The following is an 18,848-nucleotide window of genomic DNA, read 5'->3' on the forward strand; positions in this document are numbered from 1 at the left end:
TTGCAGCTTTATTTGCATACACTGATTGATATGTTCATTTTTATGCTTTTTCCCTTTTACTGCATTAGATCAATATCAGGAATACTGAGCTATAAAAAAACAACACTCATGATGTCAGCACAGAAACAGCAGTAAAGGAGAACAAGTTCTAGTCCTTCTAACCTACCTTGACACTCCATTTCATTAGGGTAAGTGGAATGGAGGAATATTCTAATCAGCTGAGCATGCTGGGAACATTGTGTCATGTGACAATATTCATGGCCATTTTGTCTTTAGAACAGTCCTACAACATATAAGTAGCATGGCTTCTCATCACTAGCAATTATTGTTTTTTATTGTAATCATTATCATTTTGCAGAGAGCACTGCCACATCACTGACCAGAAACCGTAAATTATCTCTTATGGCCCAGCATGCTTCATAAAATAAACAAATTAATTCACCTGAACAAAAAATATCCCATAGTCACTATATTTACATTCATGAATAAATTAGGTGTATTTGTAACAATTATGACGTTTTCTAAGTTTGCCTTGACATACCTTTTGCACATATACTTGAAGGCTCCGCTGCTAAAATTTCGATGCATGACTTTTTCAGAATCTGAAATTCAAAAGAAGTAATGTGTTATGTAGATTACATAGCATATGAGTACACATAAAGTACATAGTGAATATGAGCAGGCAGATACTGTATTTAGAAACTACTTTTACGCATTAATAATAGTAATATAGAAAGAGTAAAGGCACTGATCCCAAAATGCTTTTCCAGGGGAGATTTTGGTTGTACACACCACTAGTATGGAATGAACAAGCTGTACTGGGAGTACTACTAGCAGACATTCTGTATCCATATGAAGAATACATTATAGCACACAAACAATATATACCTATGCAATACTTAGAAAACTGTAACTAACACCATGCATGAACCTTGGGATACACAGGGTAAGTAGAAAAAGGACATACAGGGAAGTGTACAGCAGATTTACCAACCATAGTTTCTCATTGCAGAAATAGTTCCCTGTCACATATATGAATTACTCTGGCAGAACCTGCACTTAAATTTGGAAAAAAAAAATAAAGTGGACTTCAGTTTCAGCATTCTGCATGAGGAGGAATGTCCCACCCATATGAAGGTATTTAATTTTAACAATAGTTCTGTCATCACTTCCTTTAGCAATCAAAACAGCCAAGAGCATATCAGGCCAATTTTCAATGTCCTGGACTTTAGAGCAGATCACTGAGGTGTTATCACATTTCTTTCTCTAAGGACTGTGCTAGGTTCCCATTTAAGACTTCCCAGGGACTGTAACAGTGATTATAATTACTGCTTTCACTTTCACTGCTGGTTTTGTAACTAGCAGGCAGACCTGAAAATAGTCCTTCCGGATTGGTACCTTACTGCAGTCAACAACTGTAAATAGATACATTATTATATTTTGACTGTCACAGATCACATTCTCAATCTCTACCTTTAATGTATCAGTTTTAGAATCAACAGATCTACAGCTTCAAGTATCTTGGAGGGGGTGGTAGATAAGAAGGGTGAATGAGGAAATCAAAGCTAGATTCAGAGGGACTACAGCCAATTGGCACAGAGTGTCAGGGGTAGTGTATGACAGCGGAATGCCAAATAAGCTTAAAAGTAAGGTGTAGAAAAGAGTGGCATGACCAGTACTATTGTGTACTTCAGAAACCTGTCAGTGATGATAGAGTGGTTGAGGGAGCTAGAGGTGATGCAGATGAAGTGCTTGAGATGGGTTAGGATGCACACTGAGGGACAGATGAAGAAGTGAGGACATAACAACAGATGCCCAAGAACCTCCCGTTGCAGAGAAGATCAAAGAGAACAGATAATGGTAGTTCAGACACATGCACGAAAGCAGAAGACAATGCAGTGAAGAGGATTTTGGACATACAGAGAAAGGACAAGAGGAAATAAGGGCATCCAGCATTAGAGAAAGATGGATTGTATGAGAGAAGAACTGCAACAGTCACGCATGACTGTTGCAGAAGGTAAAGGAGTAGCACAAAATTTAGACAGATGGGAACAATTATTACATCACCCTGATGAAAATAATGGGAATACGTGGGTGATGATGATGATTTTAGAATCAAAGTATACATATAGCATTGTGTCAGCCACCACCACAAATAATTTGATTTCCTGCCTAAAGGACTGGCATTAGGGGAAGATAAACATGCTTTCATAGGGGAAGACAGACATGCTTTCATAGGGGAAGATAGACATGCTTTCATAGGAGAAGATAGACATGCTTTCATAGGGGAAGACAGGCATGCTTTCAAAGGGGAAGACAGACATGCTTTCATAGGGGAAGACAGACATGCTTTCATAGGGGAAGGCAGACATGCTTTCATAGGGGAAGACAGACAAGTTTTCATAGGGGAAGATAGACACGCTTTCATAGGGGAAGACAGACATGCTTTCATAGGGGAAGATAGACATGCTTTCATAGGGGAAGGCAGACATGCTTTCATAGGGGAAGACAGACAAGTTTTCATAGGGGAAGATAGACACGCTTTCATAGGGGAAGACAGACATGCTTTCATAGGGGAAGATAGACATGCTTTCATAGGGGAAGATAGACACGCTTTCATAGGGGAAGACAGACATGCTTTCATAGGGGAAGATAGACATCCTTTCATAGGGGAAGACAGACATGCTTTCATAGGGGAAGACAGACATGCTTTCATAACGGAAGATAGACACGCTTTCATAGGGGAAGACATACATGTTTGCATAGGGGAAGACAGACATGCTTTCGTAAGGGAAGACAGACACGCTTTCACAGGGGAAGATAGACACGCTTTCATAGGGGAAGATAGACATGCTTTCGTAAGGGAAGACAGACATGCTTTCATAGGGTAAGATAGACATGCTTTCATAGGGGAAGACAGACATGCTTTCATAGGGGATCTTTCATAGGGGAAGATAGACATCCTTTCATAGGGGAAGACAGACATGCTTTCATAGGGGAAGACAAACATGCTTTCATAGGGGAAGATAGACACGCTTTCATAGGGGAAGACATACATGCTTTCATAGGGGAAGACAGACATGCTTTCGTAAGGGAAGACAGACATGCTTTCATAGGGGAAGATAGACACGCTTTCATAGGGGAAGATATACATGCTTTCGTAAGGGAAGACAGACATGCTTTCATAGGGGAAGATAGACACGCTTTCATAGGGGAAGATAGTCATGCTTTCGTAAGGGAAGACAGACATGCTTTCATAGGGTAAGATAGACATGCTTTCATACGGGGAGACAGACATGCTTTCATAGGGGATCTTTCATAGGGGTAGATAGACATGCTTTCATAGGGGAAGACAGACATGCTTTCATAGGGGAAGACAGACATGCTTTCATAGGGGAAGATAGACACGCTTTCATAGGGGAAGACATACATGCTTTCATAGGGGAAGACAGACATACTTTCGTAAGGGAAGACAGACACGCTTTCATAGGGGAAGATAGACACGCTTTCATAGGGGAAGATAGACATGCTTTTGTAAGGGAAGACAGACATGCTTTCATAGGGTAAGATAGACATGCTTTCATACGGGAAGACAGACATGCTTTCATAGGGGATCTTTCATAGGGGTAGATAGACATGCTTTCATAGGGGAAGACAGACATGCTTTCATAGGGGAAGACAGACATGCTTTCATAGGGGATCTTTCATAGGGGAAGACAGACATGCTTTCATAGGGGTAGATAGACATGCTTTCATCGAGGAAGACAGACATGTTTTCATAGGGGAAGATAGACATGCTTTCATAGGGGAAGACAGACATGCTTTCATAGGGGAAGACAGACATGCTTTCATAGGGGAAGACAGACACGCTTTCATAGGAGAATACAGACATGCTTTCATAGGGGATCTTTCATAGGGGAAGATAGACATCCTTTCATAGGGGAAGACAGACATGCTTTCATAGGGGAAGATAGACATGCTTTCGTAAGGGAAGACAGACATGCTTTCATAGGGGTAGACAGACATGCTTTCATAAGGGAAGATAGACATGCTTTCGTAAGGGAAGACAGACATGCTTTCATAGGGGTAGATAGACATGCCTTCATAGGGGAAGACAGACATGCTTTCATAGGGGAAGATAGACAAGCTTTCATAGGGGAAGACATACATGCTTTCATAGGGGAAGACAGACATGCTTTTGTAAAGGAAGACAGACATGCTTTCATAGGGGAAGATAGACACGCTTTCATAGGGGAAGATAGACATGCTTTTGTAAGGGAAGACAGACATGCTTTCATAGGGGAAGACAGACATGCTTTCATAAGGGAAGACAGACATGCTTTCATAGGGGAAGATAGACACTGTTTCATAGGGGAAGACAGACATGCTTTAATAGGGGAAGACAGACATGCTTTCATAGGGGTAGACAGACATGCTTTCATAGGGGATCTTTCATAGGGGTAGAAAGACATGCTTTCATAGGGGAAGACAGACATGCTTTCATAGGGGAAGACAGACATGCTTTCATAGGGGAAGATAGACACGCTTTCATAGGGGAAGACATACATGCTTTCATAGGGGAAGACAGACATGCTTTCGTAAGGGAAGACAGACATGCTTTCATAGGGGAAGATAGACACGCTTTCATAGGGGAAGATAGACATGCTTTCGTAAGGGAAGACAGACATGCTTTCATAGGTTAAGATAGACATGCTTTCATACGGGAAGACAGACATGCTTTCATAGGGGATCTTTCATAGGGGTAGATAGACATGCTTTCATACAGGAAGACAGACATGCTTTCATAGGGGAAGACAGACATGCTTTCATAGGGGATTTTTCATAGGGGAAGGCAGACATGCTTTCATAGGGGTAGATAGATATGCTTTCATCGGGGAAGACAGACATGTTTTCATAGGGGAAGATATACATGCTTTCATAGGGGAAGACAGACATGCTTTCATAGGGGAAGACAGACATGCTTTCATAGGGGATCTTTCATAGGGGAAGATAGACATCCTTTCATAGGGGAAGACAGACATGCTTTCATAGGGGACGATATACATGCTTTCGTAAGGGAAGACAGACATGCTTTCATAGGGGATCTTTCATAGGGGTAGATAGACATGCTTTCATAGGGGTAGATAGACATGCTTTCATAGGGGTAGATAGACATGCTTTCATAGGGGAAGACAGACATGCTTTCATACGGGAAGACAGACATGGTTTCATAGGGGAAGATAGACATGCTTTCATATGGGAAGACAGACATGCTTTCATAGGGGATCTTTCATAGGGGTAGATAGACATGCTTTCATAGGAGAAGATAGACATACTTTCATAGGGGAAGACAGATATGCTTTCATAGGGGTAGATAGACATGCTTTCATACGGGAAGACTGACATGCTTTCATAGGGTAAGATAGACATGCTTTCATATGGGAAGACAGACACGCTTTCATAGGGGATCTTTCATAGGGGTAGATAGACATGCTTTCATAGGGGTAGATAGACATGCTTTCATAGGGGAAGACAGACATGCTTTCATAGGGGAAGACAGTCATGCTTTCATAGGGGAAGATAGACATGCTTTCATAGGGGTAGATACACCTGCTTTCATAGGGGTAGATAGACATGCTTTCATAGGGGTAGATAGACATGCTTTCATAAGGGAAGACAGACACGCTTTCATAGGGGAAGATAGACATGCTTTCATAGGGGTAGATAGACATGCTTTCATAGGAGCAGATAGACATGCTTTCATAAGGGAAGACAGACATGCTTTCATGGGGAAGACAGACATGCTTTCATAGGGGAAGACAGACATGCTTTGATAGGGGAAGATATACATGCTTTCATAGGGGAAGATATACATGCTTTCATAGGGGAAGATAGACATGCTTTCATAGGGGAAGACAGACATGCTTTCATAGGGGAAGACAGACATGCTTTCATAGGGGAAGATAGACATGCTTTCATAGGGGAAGATAGACATGCTTTCATAGGGGTAGATACACATGCTTTCATAGTGGCAGATAGACATGCTTTCATAGGGGTAGATAAACATGCTTTCATAGGGGTAGATAAACATGCTTTCATAGGGGTAGATAGACATGCTTTCATAGGAGCAGATAGACATGCTTTCATAAGGGAAGACAGACATGCTTTCATGGGGAAGACAGACATGGTTTGATAGGGGAAGATATACATGCTTTCATAGGGGAAGATAGACATGCTTTCATAGGGGAAGACAGACATGCTTTCATAGGGGAAGACAGACATGCTTTCATAGGGGAAGACAGACATGCTTTCATAGGGGAAGACAGACATGCTTTCATAGGGGAAGACAGACATGCTTTCATAGGGGTAGATAGACATGCTTTCATAGTGGTAGATAGACATGCTTTCATAGGGGTAGATAGACATGCATTCATAGTGGTAGATAGGCATGCTTTCATAGGGTTAGATAGACATGCTTTCATAGGGGTACATGTCAAAGAATAAGCAGTGCTATTCCAGGAAATGTGGGATCCTTCAGTATGAGTGGGTACAGTCACTGGGGTTTAATTTTTCTTTGAAAGCTGTCTGTCTACAACAACAGCTTCACTGACTAATGGTCTGAAAAGTATTTAAGTAAGGAGAGTGAATGGATAAATTGAACTGGAAAAGAAGAATTCAAACAAAATTTGAATACTTAGTGAAGGAGCAATTCCAAAGGAGTCAACACACAGCACATTGATCATAACCCATCAACAGACACACTGCAATTCAGCAAAAAATGGCAAGACAAGCTTTACTATGTTCTAATCATAAAGTGTGTATGGCCACCCAAGGAGGACAGGTTAAGGCAGGCGGAACTGACAAAAGATTTAGCACCGAAAAGGGTAAGGATAAGTCATGACAGTGTTTTTGCCAAGAAAACCCTTTGGACAAAAGCATCTAGAATAATGTTGAAATGACACTGGATGATGAAACCCTAAGGCCTAGCAATTTCAATCATAGTACTGTGAAAGAGCAAAAAGGCAAGCATGTGTAGTGCAGGAGCTTGGATGTCCACCTGCTGAAGTGTTGAAAGGAAAGTCAACTTGGCAAACAAGTATAAATACTGGAAGCCAGACTGTAACAAATATGAATCAGTGTAAAATAAACATTGAAATGCTGTAAATTAATGGGCTAAAATGGGCTAGAATGGGTCATTTTACATGAGATACTCTTTACCTCTTCTTTTGTGGTCAAGAATCTTGTAGAACAAATGAAATATCCAAAGGATTTCAAAATTAGTGTTTGGTTACAACCCATAAACATGATAGAATAAGCTTAGTCAAGCATCAGGGTAAGCCATTCAATGTTAAGATGATGTAAGATTATGCTACAAGTACAAAATTTGAAGAGGATGGAATTGACTAGTTTTATGAGGATCTGCAATACCTTTTAGAAATAACGCCAACAGAGGCTATTACATTCATCATGGGCTACAGAAATGTTAAGGTTGGTAATCAAAGTACAGCTGGAATAACAGGCAGGGGAAGACAGACATGCTTTCATAGGGGAAGACAGACATGCTTTCATAAGGGAAGATAGACATGCTTTCATAGGGGAAGATAGACATGCTTTCATAGGGGAAGACAGACATGCTTTCATAGGGGTAGATAGACATGCTTTCATAGGGGAAGACAGACATGCTTTCATAGGGGAAGACAGACATGCTTTCATAGGGGAAGACAGACATGCTTTCATAGGGGAAGACAGACAAGATTTCATAGGGGAAGATAGACATGCTTTCATAGGGCAAGACAGACATGCTTTCATAGTGCAAGACAGACATGCTTTCATAGGGCAAGACAGACATGCTTTCATAGGGGAAGACCGACATGCTTTCATAGGGGAAGACCGACATGCTTTCATCGGGGTAGACAGACATGCTTTCATAGGGGAAGACAGATATGCTTTCATAGGGGAAGATAGACATGTTTTCATAGGGGTAGATAGACATGCTTTCATAGGGGAAGACAGACATGCTTTCATAGGGGAAGATAGACATGCTTTCATAGTGGAAGACAGACATGCTTTCATGGGGGTAGAAAGACATGCTTTCATAGGGGAAGACAGACATGCTTTCATAGGGGTACATAGACATGCTTTCATAGGGGAAGACAGACATGCTTTCATAGGGGAAGACAGACATGCTTTCATAGGGGTAGATAGACATGCTTTCATAGGGGAAGACAGACATGCTTTCATAGGGGTAGATAGACATGGTTTCATAGGGGAAGACAGACATGCTTTCATACGGGAAGGCAGACATGCTTTCATAGGGGAAGACAGACATGCTTTCATAGGGGAAGACAGACATGCTTTCATAGGGGAAGACAGACATGCTTTCATATGGGAAGATAGACACGCTTTCATAGGGGAAGATAGACACACTTTCATAGCGGAAGACAGACATGCTTTCATAGGGGAAGACAGACATGCTTTCATAGGGGAAGACAGACATGCTTTCATAGGGGAAGATAGACATGCTTTCATAGGGGAAGACAGACATGCTTTCATATGGGAAGATAGACATGCTTTCATAGGGGTAGATAGACATGCTTTCATAGAGGTAGATAGACATGCTTTCATAGGGGTAGATAGACATGCTTTCATAGGGGTAGATAGACATGCTTTCATAGGGGGTACAAGTCAAAGAATAAGCAGTGCTACTCCAGGAAATGTGGGATCCTTCAGTATGAGTGGGTACAGTCACTGGGGTTTAATTTTGCTTTGAAAGCTGTCTGTCTACAACAACATCTTCGCTGACTAATGATCTGAAAAGTATTTAAGTAAGGAGAGTGAATGGATAAATTGAACTGGAAAAGAATTCAAACAAAAATTGAATACTTAGTGAAGGAGCAAATCCCAAGGAGTCAACACACAGCACATTGATCATAACCCATCAACAGACACACTGCAATTCAGCAAAAAATGGCAAGACAAGCTTTACTATGTTCTAATCATAAAGTGTGTATGGCTACCCAAGGAGGACAGGTTAAGGCAGGCAGAACTGGCAAAAGATTTAGCACCGAAAAGGGTAAGGATAAGTCATGACAGTGTTTTTGCCAAGAAAACCCTTTGGACAAATGCATCTAGAATAATGTTGAAATGACACTGGATGATGAAACCCTAAGGCCTAGCAGTTTCTATCATAGTACTGTGAAAGAGCAAAAAGGCAAGCATGTGTAGTGCAGGAGCTTGGATGTCCACCTGCTGAAGTGTTGAAAGGAAAGTCAACTTGGCAAACAAGTATAAATACTGGAAGCCAGACTGTAACAAATATGAATCAGTGTAAAATAAACATTGAAATGCTGTAAATTAATGGGCTAAAATGGGCTAGAATGGGTCATTTTACATGAGATACTCTTTACCTCTTCTTTTGTGGTCAAGAATCTTGTAGAACAAATGAAATATCCAAAGGATTTCAAAATTAGTGTTTGGTTACAACCCATAAACATGATAGAATAAGCTTAGTCAAGCATCAGGGTAAGCCATTCAATGTTAAGATGATGTAAGATTATGCTACAAGTACAAAATTTGAAGAGGATGGAATTGACTAGTTTTATGAGGATCTGCAATACCTTTTAGAAATAACGCCAACAGAGGCTATTACATTCATCATGGGCTACAGAAATGTTAAGGTTGGTAATCAAAGTACAGCTGGAATAACAGGCAGGGGAAGACAGACATGCTTTCATAGGGGAAGACATACATGCTTTCATAGGGGAAGATAGACATGCTTTCATAGGGGAAGATAGACATGCTTTCATAGGGGAAGACAGACATGCTTTCATAGGGGAAGACAGACATGCTTTCATATGGGAAGATAGACATGCTTTCATAGGGGTAGATAGACATGCTTTCATAGGGGAAGACAGACATGCTTTCATATGGGAAGATAGACACGCTTTCATAGGGGAAGATAGACACACTTTCATAGCGGAAGACAGACATGCTTTCATAGGGGAAGACAGACATGCTTTCATAGGGGAAGACAGACATGCTTTCATAGGGGAAGACAGACATGCTTTCATAGGGGAAGACAGACATGCTTTCATATGGGAAGATAGACATGCTTTCATAGGGGTAGATAGACATGCTTTCATAGGGGTAGATAGACATGCTTTCATAGGGGTAGATAGACATGCTTTCATAGGGGTAGATAGACATGCTTTCATAGGGGGTACAAGTCAAAGAATAAGCAGTGCTACTCCAGGAAATGTGGGATCCTTCAGTATGAGTGGGTACAGTCACTGGGGTTTAATTTTGCTTTGAAAGCTGTCTGTCTACAACAACATCTTCGCTGACTAATGATCCGAAAAGTATTTAAGTAAGGAGAGTGAATGGATAAATTGAACTGGAAAAGAATTCAAACAAAAATTGAATACTTAGTGAAGGAGCAAATCCCAAGGAGTCAACACACAGCACATTGATCATAACCCATCAACAGACACACTGCAATTCAGCAAAAAATGGCAAGATAAGCTTTACTATGCTCTAATCATAAAGTGTGTATGGCTACCCAAGTAGGACAGGTTAAGGCAGGCAGAACTGGCAAAAAATTTAGCACAGAAAAGGGTAAGGATAAGTCATGACAGTGTTTTTGCCAAGAAAACCCTTTGGACAAAAGCATCTAGAATAATGTTGAAATGACACTGGATGATGAAACCCTAAGGCCTAGCAATTTCAATCATAGTACTGTGAAAGAGCAAAAAGGCAAGCATGTGTAGTGCAGGAGCTTGGATGTCCACCTGCTGAAGTGTTGAAAGGAAAGTCAACTCGGCAAACAAGTATACATACTGGAAGCCAGACTGTAACAAATATGAATCAGTGTAAAATAAACATTGAAATGCTGTAAATTAATGGGCTACAATGGACTAGAATGGGTCATTTTACATGAGATACTCTTCACCTCTTATTTTGTGGTCAAGAATCTTGTAGAACAAATGAAATATCCAAAGGATGTCAAAATTAGTGTTTGGTTACAACCCATAAACATGATAGAATAAGCTTAGTCAAGCATCAGGGTAAGCCATTCAATGTTAAGGTGATGTAAGATTATGCTCCAAGTACAAAATTTGAAGAGGATGGAATTGACTAGTTTTATGAGGATCTGCAATACCTTTTAGAAATAACGCCAACAGAGGCTATTACATTCATCATGGGCTACATAAATGTTAAGGTTGGTAATCAAAGTACAGCTGGAATAACAGGCAGGTAACTTCCAGGAGTATGAAATGAAGGCATACTTACAGCAAAAATAGTAAAAAAATGCAATATTAGAATAATCTGAAGCTATTTATCCTATGCAAAATGTGTATAACGACGTTTTGTGTACTAATATAATATCTGAAATGCTGTATTTGAATCTCGCGCTTGCACTTTTGTGCCTTCTGCACTTGGGCTATGGCTGAATACTGTCCAAGGACCAGACCAATAAAAAAAAAAATAAAAAAAAAAATAAATAAAAATAAAAACTCTGCCAGGATAATTTACTAGTGATAGCAAACATCTTTTTTCAACAGCCTACGTGGCCAGGCAGCCAACTGGATTTCTTCTTTTGCTTTTCTATAATATATATTTAATGTTCATTCATTTTAATGGAATATATGTACATGCATAACACAATGTTGTGTGCTAGCTTGTTACGCTTTTACTTATTTTTTCATGCATGCCTATAAAAATGACTTTGAAATGGAGGGTGACGTATGCAACTAGGGTGAGCAGTGTTTAGCTAACAAAATAAGGGAAATCAAAAAATTGCCAAAAATCATGGTCCAATCATGCAAAGAAAAACAAAACACCCTAAAAAGGCTCAATAGAAACTCTATTTATTAAAATAAAAACTACTATTAAGCTCTTTCATCTTATTACGTTTCTAGACACTTCTTAAAAAAATCAAAGAACTTAATCATCCATTTAAAGATCAAGTGCACTTTTGTTTACAGTTTTTGTTATAATTATGTCCTCATTTGTAAAGCAGGCTTTCTTTTTCCAAAATGTGTAGTTTTTATTTTAGTCACTTCAATGGACCTATACTTACTAAGTTCAGTAAGTTGGTGTTTCTGTTTACTGTATGCTATGCAACTTTCCAGTTACTTCCTTATTCCATGTCACGCAGCCCTATCTTCTTGTTCTTCTGATGATGACGTATTACATGTAAGCAACAGCTCGGTAGTGGGTTGGCATATTTTCTGTATTCTGCATTGGCTTTCATTACAAAGTAACTAGGATGCAGCACAATCAGTTGCTCAGTCATTCAATAAATCAATACATAAACACAGTTACATTCATGTGGATGGTAAAAAAAGTAAGATGGAGCTGGATAGGATTCTTTGCAAGGTGCTTGGCAAACAGTATAATAAAACAGATGTAAAACTAATGCATTCATTCATCACTTTTATAGCTGATAACTAAATTTAGCTGAATCATATGCATTACTTCATTTTCATGGGTGTATTATATGAGTGTAGTTTGTTTTGCTCAAGCAAAGTTCACAGATATTTGCTTTCCTGAAATTAATCTGCCAAAAGTAGTTTTCACTAAAAAAGGAAGATAAGGAATATCAGCACTTCTTATTTCCAGAAAGCATCATCCCACCCTCTTACTTTACCAACTCATCTGTGAGACTGCTGCATTTTGCAAGGAATTACATTTGCCCCATGGTAGCAGTGACTGCCAGTATATAATGCCAAAGTAACTGCATTGCCCATTCAATGACTGGACCTTTTTAACATAGAACTCCACCAGTATAGCTGTACTGGTACTACAAGAATTACATGCTAAAAACAATCTGAATGCTGCAGTACCATTTCTGACATGCAGTTGGAGCTGTGTTGCATCTGGTGCAATGGTGCTTTTGGCCAGGGGTGGACCACTCATATCAGTTGTAATATGATTTTCTAAGTTGCCCCATTCAGATACAGAGAATGAATCAAGACAGGATTTTGTACTGAGCTGTTTTAGTGCAGTCCTACAGCAAGCGAAGACTGCAATTATAGACCTGATGCTGGTTGCATAATGTTTTCTTTAACAAGCATATGCAGTATTATGACTTAGATACAGGTATTTGTTGAATATGAGCAACTATATAGAAAAGTTTTCTTTAGGTTTAACAAGAGAATTAACAACATATTCTTAAGAAAACAAAAAAAGTTTGTTAGGGACAAGCAGCAATATGCTGAAGTTTCAGCTTACCCTGGGCCATACAAGAACAATAATTATAATAACAATAAAAATGGTAAAGTGGGAGTGTCCACAAATGAAAGGGTTACTGAGCATGCAAGGGATGAAAGAGCAGATCATTCCCCACCCAGGGGATTAGATGAGTTACTCATTTTCAGAGCACAATGAGCCTTTTTTACCAGTAAGAAGGTCAAAAAGGTTGGCCAGCAAAACTCGATACAATCCGGATCCGGGATACCACCACACATACACGACCTCGGGGGAAAATCAGGGTTGGAAAAAAGTAGGAAAGAAAGTGAAATAGTATCTGTTGCAGATACTGATGGAATAGTATGTGAATATAAAAGAGTTAACATTTTTAATTACACAGTATTCACTCTTAAGAAGGAACATTTCAATCTTTTTTCCAAAAGATTTAAATTTGTGTCAACAAGCTATGGGGACATAGCTAACACTTTGGTTGTTTTCAAGTTATACCTTAGAAAGTTGAATTTGGGTATGTTCTTTAAAAATTCTGAGGAAGATGTAAATAACTGCCATATAGAAAAAGTACCATTAATCCACCCCTTCACCCAGTCCTTATGATGTTTGAAAAGTGTGTTATGGAAGAAATTTACGAAGCATACAAAAGTAATAGGAATAATATGGAACCTCATAATTTGGACAAGGGGGAAAAATGTTGTTTAATGATTTGAAGACTCAAACTGATTTACGTATTATGAAGCCTGATAAGGGAGGTGGAGTAGTGCTTTATGGAACAGAGGAATACAATAATGCTATAACAAAAATTTTGCTTGACACCAGTACTTATTCTCCAGTTTCCAAAAATGTATTTATTTATTTATTTTACATTTGTTAACTGGGAGAGTCTGACTGGAGACATGTCCATTTTCAGTGGAGGCCCGGGGAGAAAAGCTCCACAGATTAAGAACAAACAACATTGAGATTTCTACATAGCTAGCAAGTATTCATAGGACAACACATGATTTAACAAGATTCCATAGTTTTAAAGTTACAAAGTACAATATTCATTGGTAGTCGCAAGTTTTAACAAAATGCCATAGTTTAAGTTAGAGTAAAGTAGTACTTAGAATGTACTAGTTTACAGTAATAACATTGATTGAGACAAATGTAAGTCAAAAGGGGGTTGGGAGTGGATGTTAGGGTTAGTTTTGTGAGATGTAGTTGGCTTTAAAGTTGGAATGTGTATAATTGCTGACTGTTGGTGTGGGTGTTCGCAGGTGAGGCACTATAAGGACAAGTCACGATTCTTCTTGAAGGGATAGAACTGAAAGGGAGCACGAGAGGGGGTCTGAGGGTGCGTATGATATGGGTCAACCTGGTGGGTAGCAGGGGCATAGCCATGTGAGTTTTAGGTGTTCTTTTAGTAGCTTTTTGAACATAACCATTGAGTTGGCTGAGGTAACAGCAGAAGGTAATGAGTTACAAATTTTACTGATGTAGTTATGGAAGAGGGAGTCACCTGCTGTGTTATTGCTTTTGGTCACCTTGATTAGTCTTTTATCACTAGAGTGAAGTTGCCTGGTATTAGTTTGTAGTTTAAGTAGATTAGATAGTACTGTTTTTTTTAGGAACTAGTAGGAGTTTCTGGGCGAAAGAAAGCTGATGGAATGAGAGGAGATTTGGGAATTCAAGCCAGTTAAGTTGATTTAGTGATTGACAATGGTGTGCATGGTAGGGGGCACCAGTAGCAAATTTGGCAATTTGATTGTAGCCCATTTTAGTTTTGGGTAGGTTGGTAAACATGGGAGTGGCGTAGAATAGTGTGGAGAGGAGGTGGGTTTGAGCTATGGTTATTCTAGCAGGTTGGGTTAGAAATGGTTTGTTTTTATAAAGACTGCCCAGTTTTATGTGAATGTTTTTAATAGTTTGATTTATATGCAGATCAAACTTGAGGTTGTTGTCAATGGTCACTCCTAGCAGTTTAGTATGAGTGTCTGGAGAAATGATAGTCCATCTTGGACACAATATTGAATGTGTTGGGCATTGAGATGGATTTGCTTGGTTTAAATAGCAACAGCTTGGTCTTTTTGGGATTAAGTAATGGGTTATTGTTAAGAAACCAGGTTTCTGTAATTTGGAAGGCTGTTTGGGTAATGGAGAGAAGTTCATGTGGGTCGTTGGCTGAGCACACTAATGTTGAGTCATCAGCATATTGGGATATGCTGTGGAGATCTTTAAAGAAGATGGAGAATAGAAGGGGTCCCAGAATGGACCCTTTTGGGACTCCTGTGGTAATAGGCAGCAGTGAGGATAGGTTGTTGCCCCATCAACAAAATCAAATTACTACAGCCTATGGTAGAATTGATCCTTTACTAAAGGAATATTTGTTAGAAAATAGAATAGATGGTAAAACCTACTACTTTTTAAAGCCACCCAATCCTATTATTCAAAATATTTATGGGGTACCTAAGGTACATAAATGTATTAGAGATCCCCTTTTAGACCTATTGTTTCTGCCAGGAACTCTAAAACTCACCCTCTGGCAGTACTTGTGGATTTTTGGACAAAGGAGATCACAATTAAGATGGACCATTTAATCAAAGATTCATGGGAGTTCTTGAGAAAAATTAACACACGAGGTATGGAAGGAAAGCTTTAGCTTTCTCACCATATATGTTAAGGATTTATTTACTAGCATTCCAAGACAGGAAGGACATCATTTTTTTAGTGACAGCATTCACAAGTTTTCTACAATGTCTAAAGATCAAATTCAGTTGATTCTTGATGTAATGGAGGTGGCGCTTGACCGTAACTATATAAGTTTCCAAGCGAACATTACCAGCAAATTTGTGGGGTGGCAATGGGGGCAGCCTGTGCCCCCATTTATGCTAATCTGGTAATGTTGGAATGGGAACACAGGTATGTCTTTAATTGTCCATATAGTAACAATATACGTCTTTATATGAGATTTTTGGACAATATATTTGTTCTATGGGAAAGGGGCAAAGAGACTGTAGATTCCTTCATGCAATACTTAAATGAATGTACTACTGTTTTCAAATTTACATACACGTGGAATAAATTTAGTATAAACTATCTTGACATTACTATTTTTCAGACTAAAGAAGGGTTTATGTCTAGAATTTATAGAAAACGTACATGGTATAATAGTTTTTTGCATTACACTAGTAATCATCCCATGTTTCAGAAAAAAAGTCTTGTAAAAGGACAAGCAGTACATATCACAAGAATGACCTCAGACAAAGCAGATCTAGATGGGGAACTCAACTTTCTTGGTGAGAGGTTTATGGAGAGGGGTTATCCAAGAGAGATGGTCCAGGGGGTTCTAGATGAAATATATAGAGGGTGGGGTACTAGATATAAGGCTTTATTAGGAAAACCTTTGGATGAACTTGTTAAAGTAAGAGAAAATAAGAAGTTTCAAAGGGCATGTGTAACTGAGTTTAATGCCTTCATAGGAACTTTTACTGATATTATAAAGGCTAATTGGAGTATACTTAAAACAAACAAAGAGTTGTACGAAGTAGTGGGGCACAAACCAGTATTCTCCTTTAAAACTGGAAAGAATTTCAAAAGAGCATTTGAACAACTGGATATGTCTAAATGCTTAACAAAAAAGGCAACTAGTTCAAGTGGTAACTGCAGGCAGTGCCCATGTATTATTAAGGAAGACAGTGTATGTTTACAAAATGGTAGAGTATGGTTTTGTAAAGGTAATTGTAAAACAAAAATGATAGTGTACTTGGCTATTTGAGAAAAGTGCCCTGCACTATACATAGGAAAGACAGAGAGGGTCCTCAAGGACAGAATGTATGAACATTTTCATGATATCAGGATTAAGAAGGAGACTAGTGCACTGTACAAACACTCCACTGACTGTTCTTCCTTTAATGGTTTTAAATTCGGGATTATAGATGTGGTGAAAATGAATCCCAGAGGGGGAGATGTTAAACATTTATTGTTAAATAGGGAATTGAAGTGGAAGCTTAGGTTAAAGTCTAACATTTTTCCCGGTTTAAATGAATACATTACTATTAAGCTGGTTTTAACACCTAAAGCAGTACAAATTTAAATATGTATATATTTTAATTCATTTTTATACTAATCTTAGTAACATCATGTTATGAAGGAACAACTTTAAAAGTTTCAGGATTTACCTACAGTTCATGCAAGTGTCATTTTATTCATTTTATATGGTTTCATGTGCCTTTAAATTTTAATTGAAACTAATTGAAATGGGTATAAATAAAATGTAATGTAACTTGGAGGCATCTGATGAAGTCTTGTACACAAGACGGAAGCACTTATCCTGCCTGTTAATAAAATTATTTGCTACCATCTGTGGGTTTGGACCTCTGCTTCACGCATTTGCTGAGTTTACTACAATTATAGTCTTTCTTTAGATACAGGTAATTCTTGGAGGACAACAGACTTTGTAGGGACTTTGGTAGTTACGCTGCAAACTCTTCAGTTTTTGGACTATACAAACAGTTAGCAATGAGATTCATTTACATAGCAAGTTTCTCAATTGAATTATGTCTGTTTTTTTCTTTGTATTTTGACCTCTCACTTGTGATCACTAGCTTTTTTTCCCTGATCTGTGATCATTCATACCCTATCATTGACAATGTGGCCACTGGCTCAGGATACAGCCAGCAGGAGAGAGCTGTCCAGACATGCATGAAAGCAGATTTATTCTGCCCATCCACAGACTGTCAGTCTTTCCTGAGCTCATTGCAGCCTGCCTCAACCAGCAATCTAAGGAGAAGCAGGAATTGTCTGATGTCACAGTCAGATTTCTTTTGCTGCCTTAAAGCCCACCAAATGACTTACCATTTCCCAACCACTGCCACTCTGCTGATCTGCCTCTGACCTCATAGGGAAAAGCCTCATTAATCTGGACAGCCATCCATTTTTTTAATATGAATCTAACCTCACCCACTAGTGGCTGATTTGAGCACTGTTATCATCTTAGGGCTTCCTACACCCTCCCTCTCCCTGCATGTGCATGCTTCCTCCCACAAGTTGATGAAAGCTACTGTCACACGCTTTGATGGCCTGTCAGATGACCAAACCAACATTCTGCCCCTTTATGATAGGTGAATTGGCAATGATCATCCCATTCCCATTCTTCAAGTTTCACTTCCAGTACCTTAACCTGTACTGGAAATTGGGTCATCTGGGTAATAGTCGGGCCTTTATCCCTCTCTGCCACAGAGTCATGTTTTGTCATTACTTCTTCTATGCACAGCATGTCTTTGATAGTCTTGTAGTATAGGCATCAGGTAGTGTTCAGACTACTAGTGTGATATCATGAAAGGTTTATATATGAGCCATCACATTTTTTTTTCAGCTCACACTTTATTGAACATTAAATATCAAAACAGTGAGCTGAAAAACCTACAAAAACATTAAAAAAAAAATCTGTTTTTGCAGGGACAAGCCCTCCTGCATCCCTGATCTAGGGGAAGCTCCCCACCCCCCAAAAAATTATATATTATATAATATATAAAATATAAATATATAAAATTATAAAATATTTACCTGGAGTGTTTTATTAATTTCTTGTTATATTACTATGCTCAGCATACATGATGTAACCTGTTCTGTGTATTGTGCTGTATTTATATGACATGATGCCG

General features: G+C 39.0%; 1 protein-coding gene across 1 annotated transcript in view; it reads right to left on the reverse strand.

The window, feature by feature from the left end:
- Nucleotides 1-18,848, reverse strand: part of LOC122789359 (anthrax toxin receptor 1-like) — a 1,490,698-nt gene that overhangs the window by 907,759 nt on the left and 564,091 nt on the right. The window contains exon 9 of the mRNA XM_044056748.1: nucleotides 542-602. Coding sequence (XP_043912683.1) covers nucleotides 542-602 — 61 coding nt within the window. The remainder of the gene's footprint in view (nucleotides 1-541; nucleotides 603-18,848) is intronic.

Source organism: Protopterus annectens, chromosome 14.part0, assembly GCF_019279795.1.
Source record: "Protopterus annectens isolate FY-2018-M chromosome 14.part0, PAN1.0, whole genome shotgun sequence".
Classification (NCBI taxonomy): Eukaryota; Metazoa; Chordata; order Ceratodontiformes; family Protopteridae; genus Protopterus; species Protopterus annectens.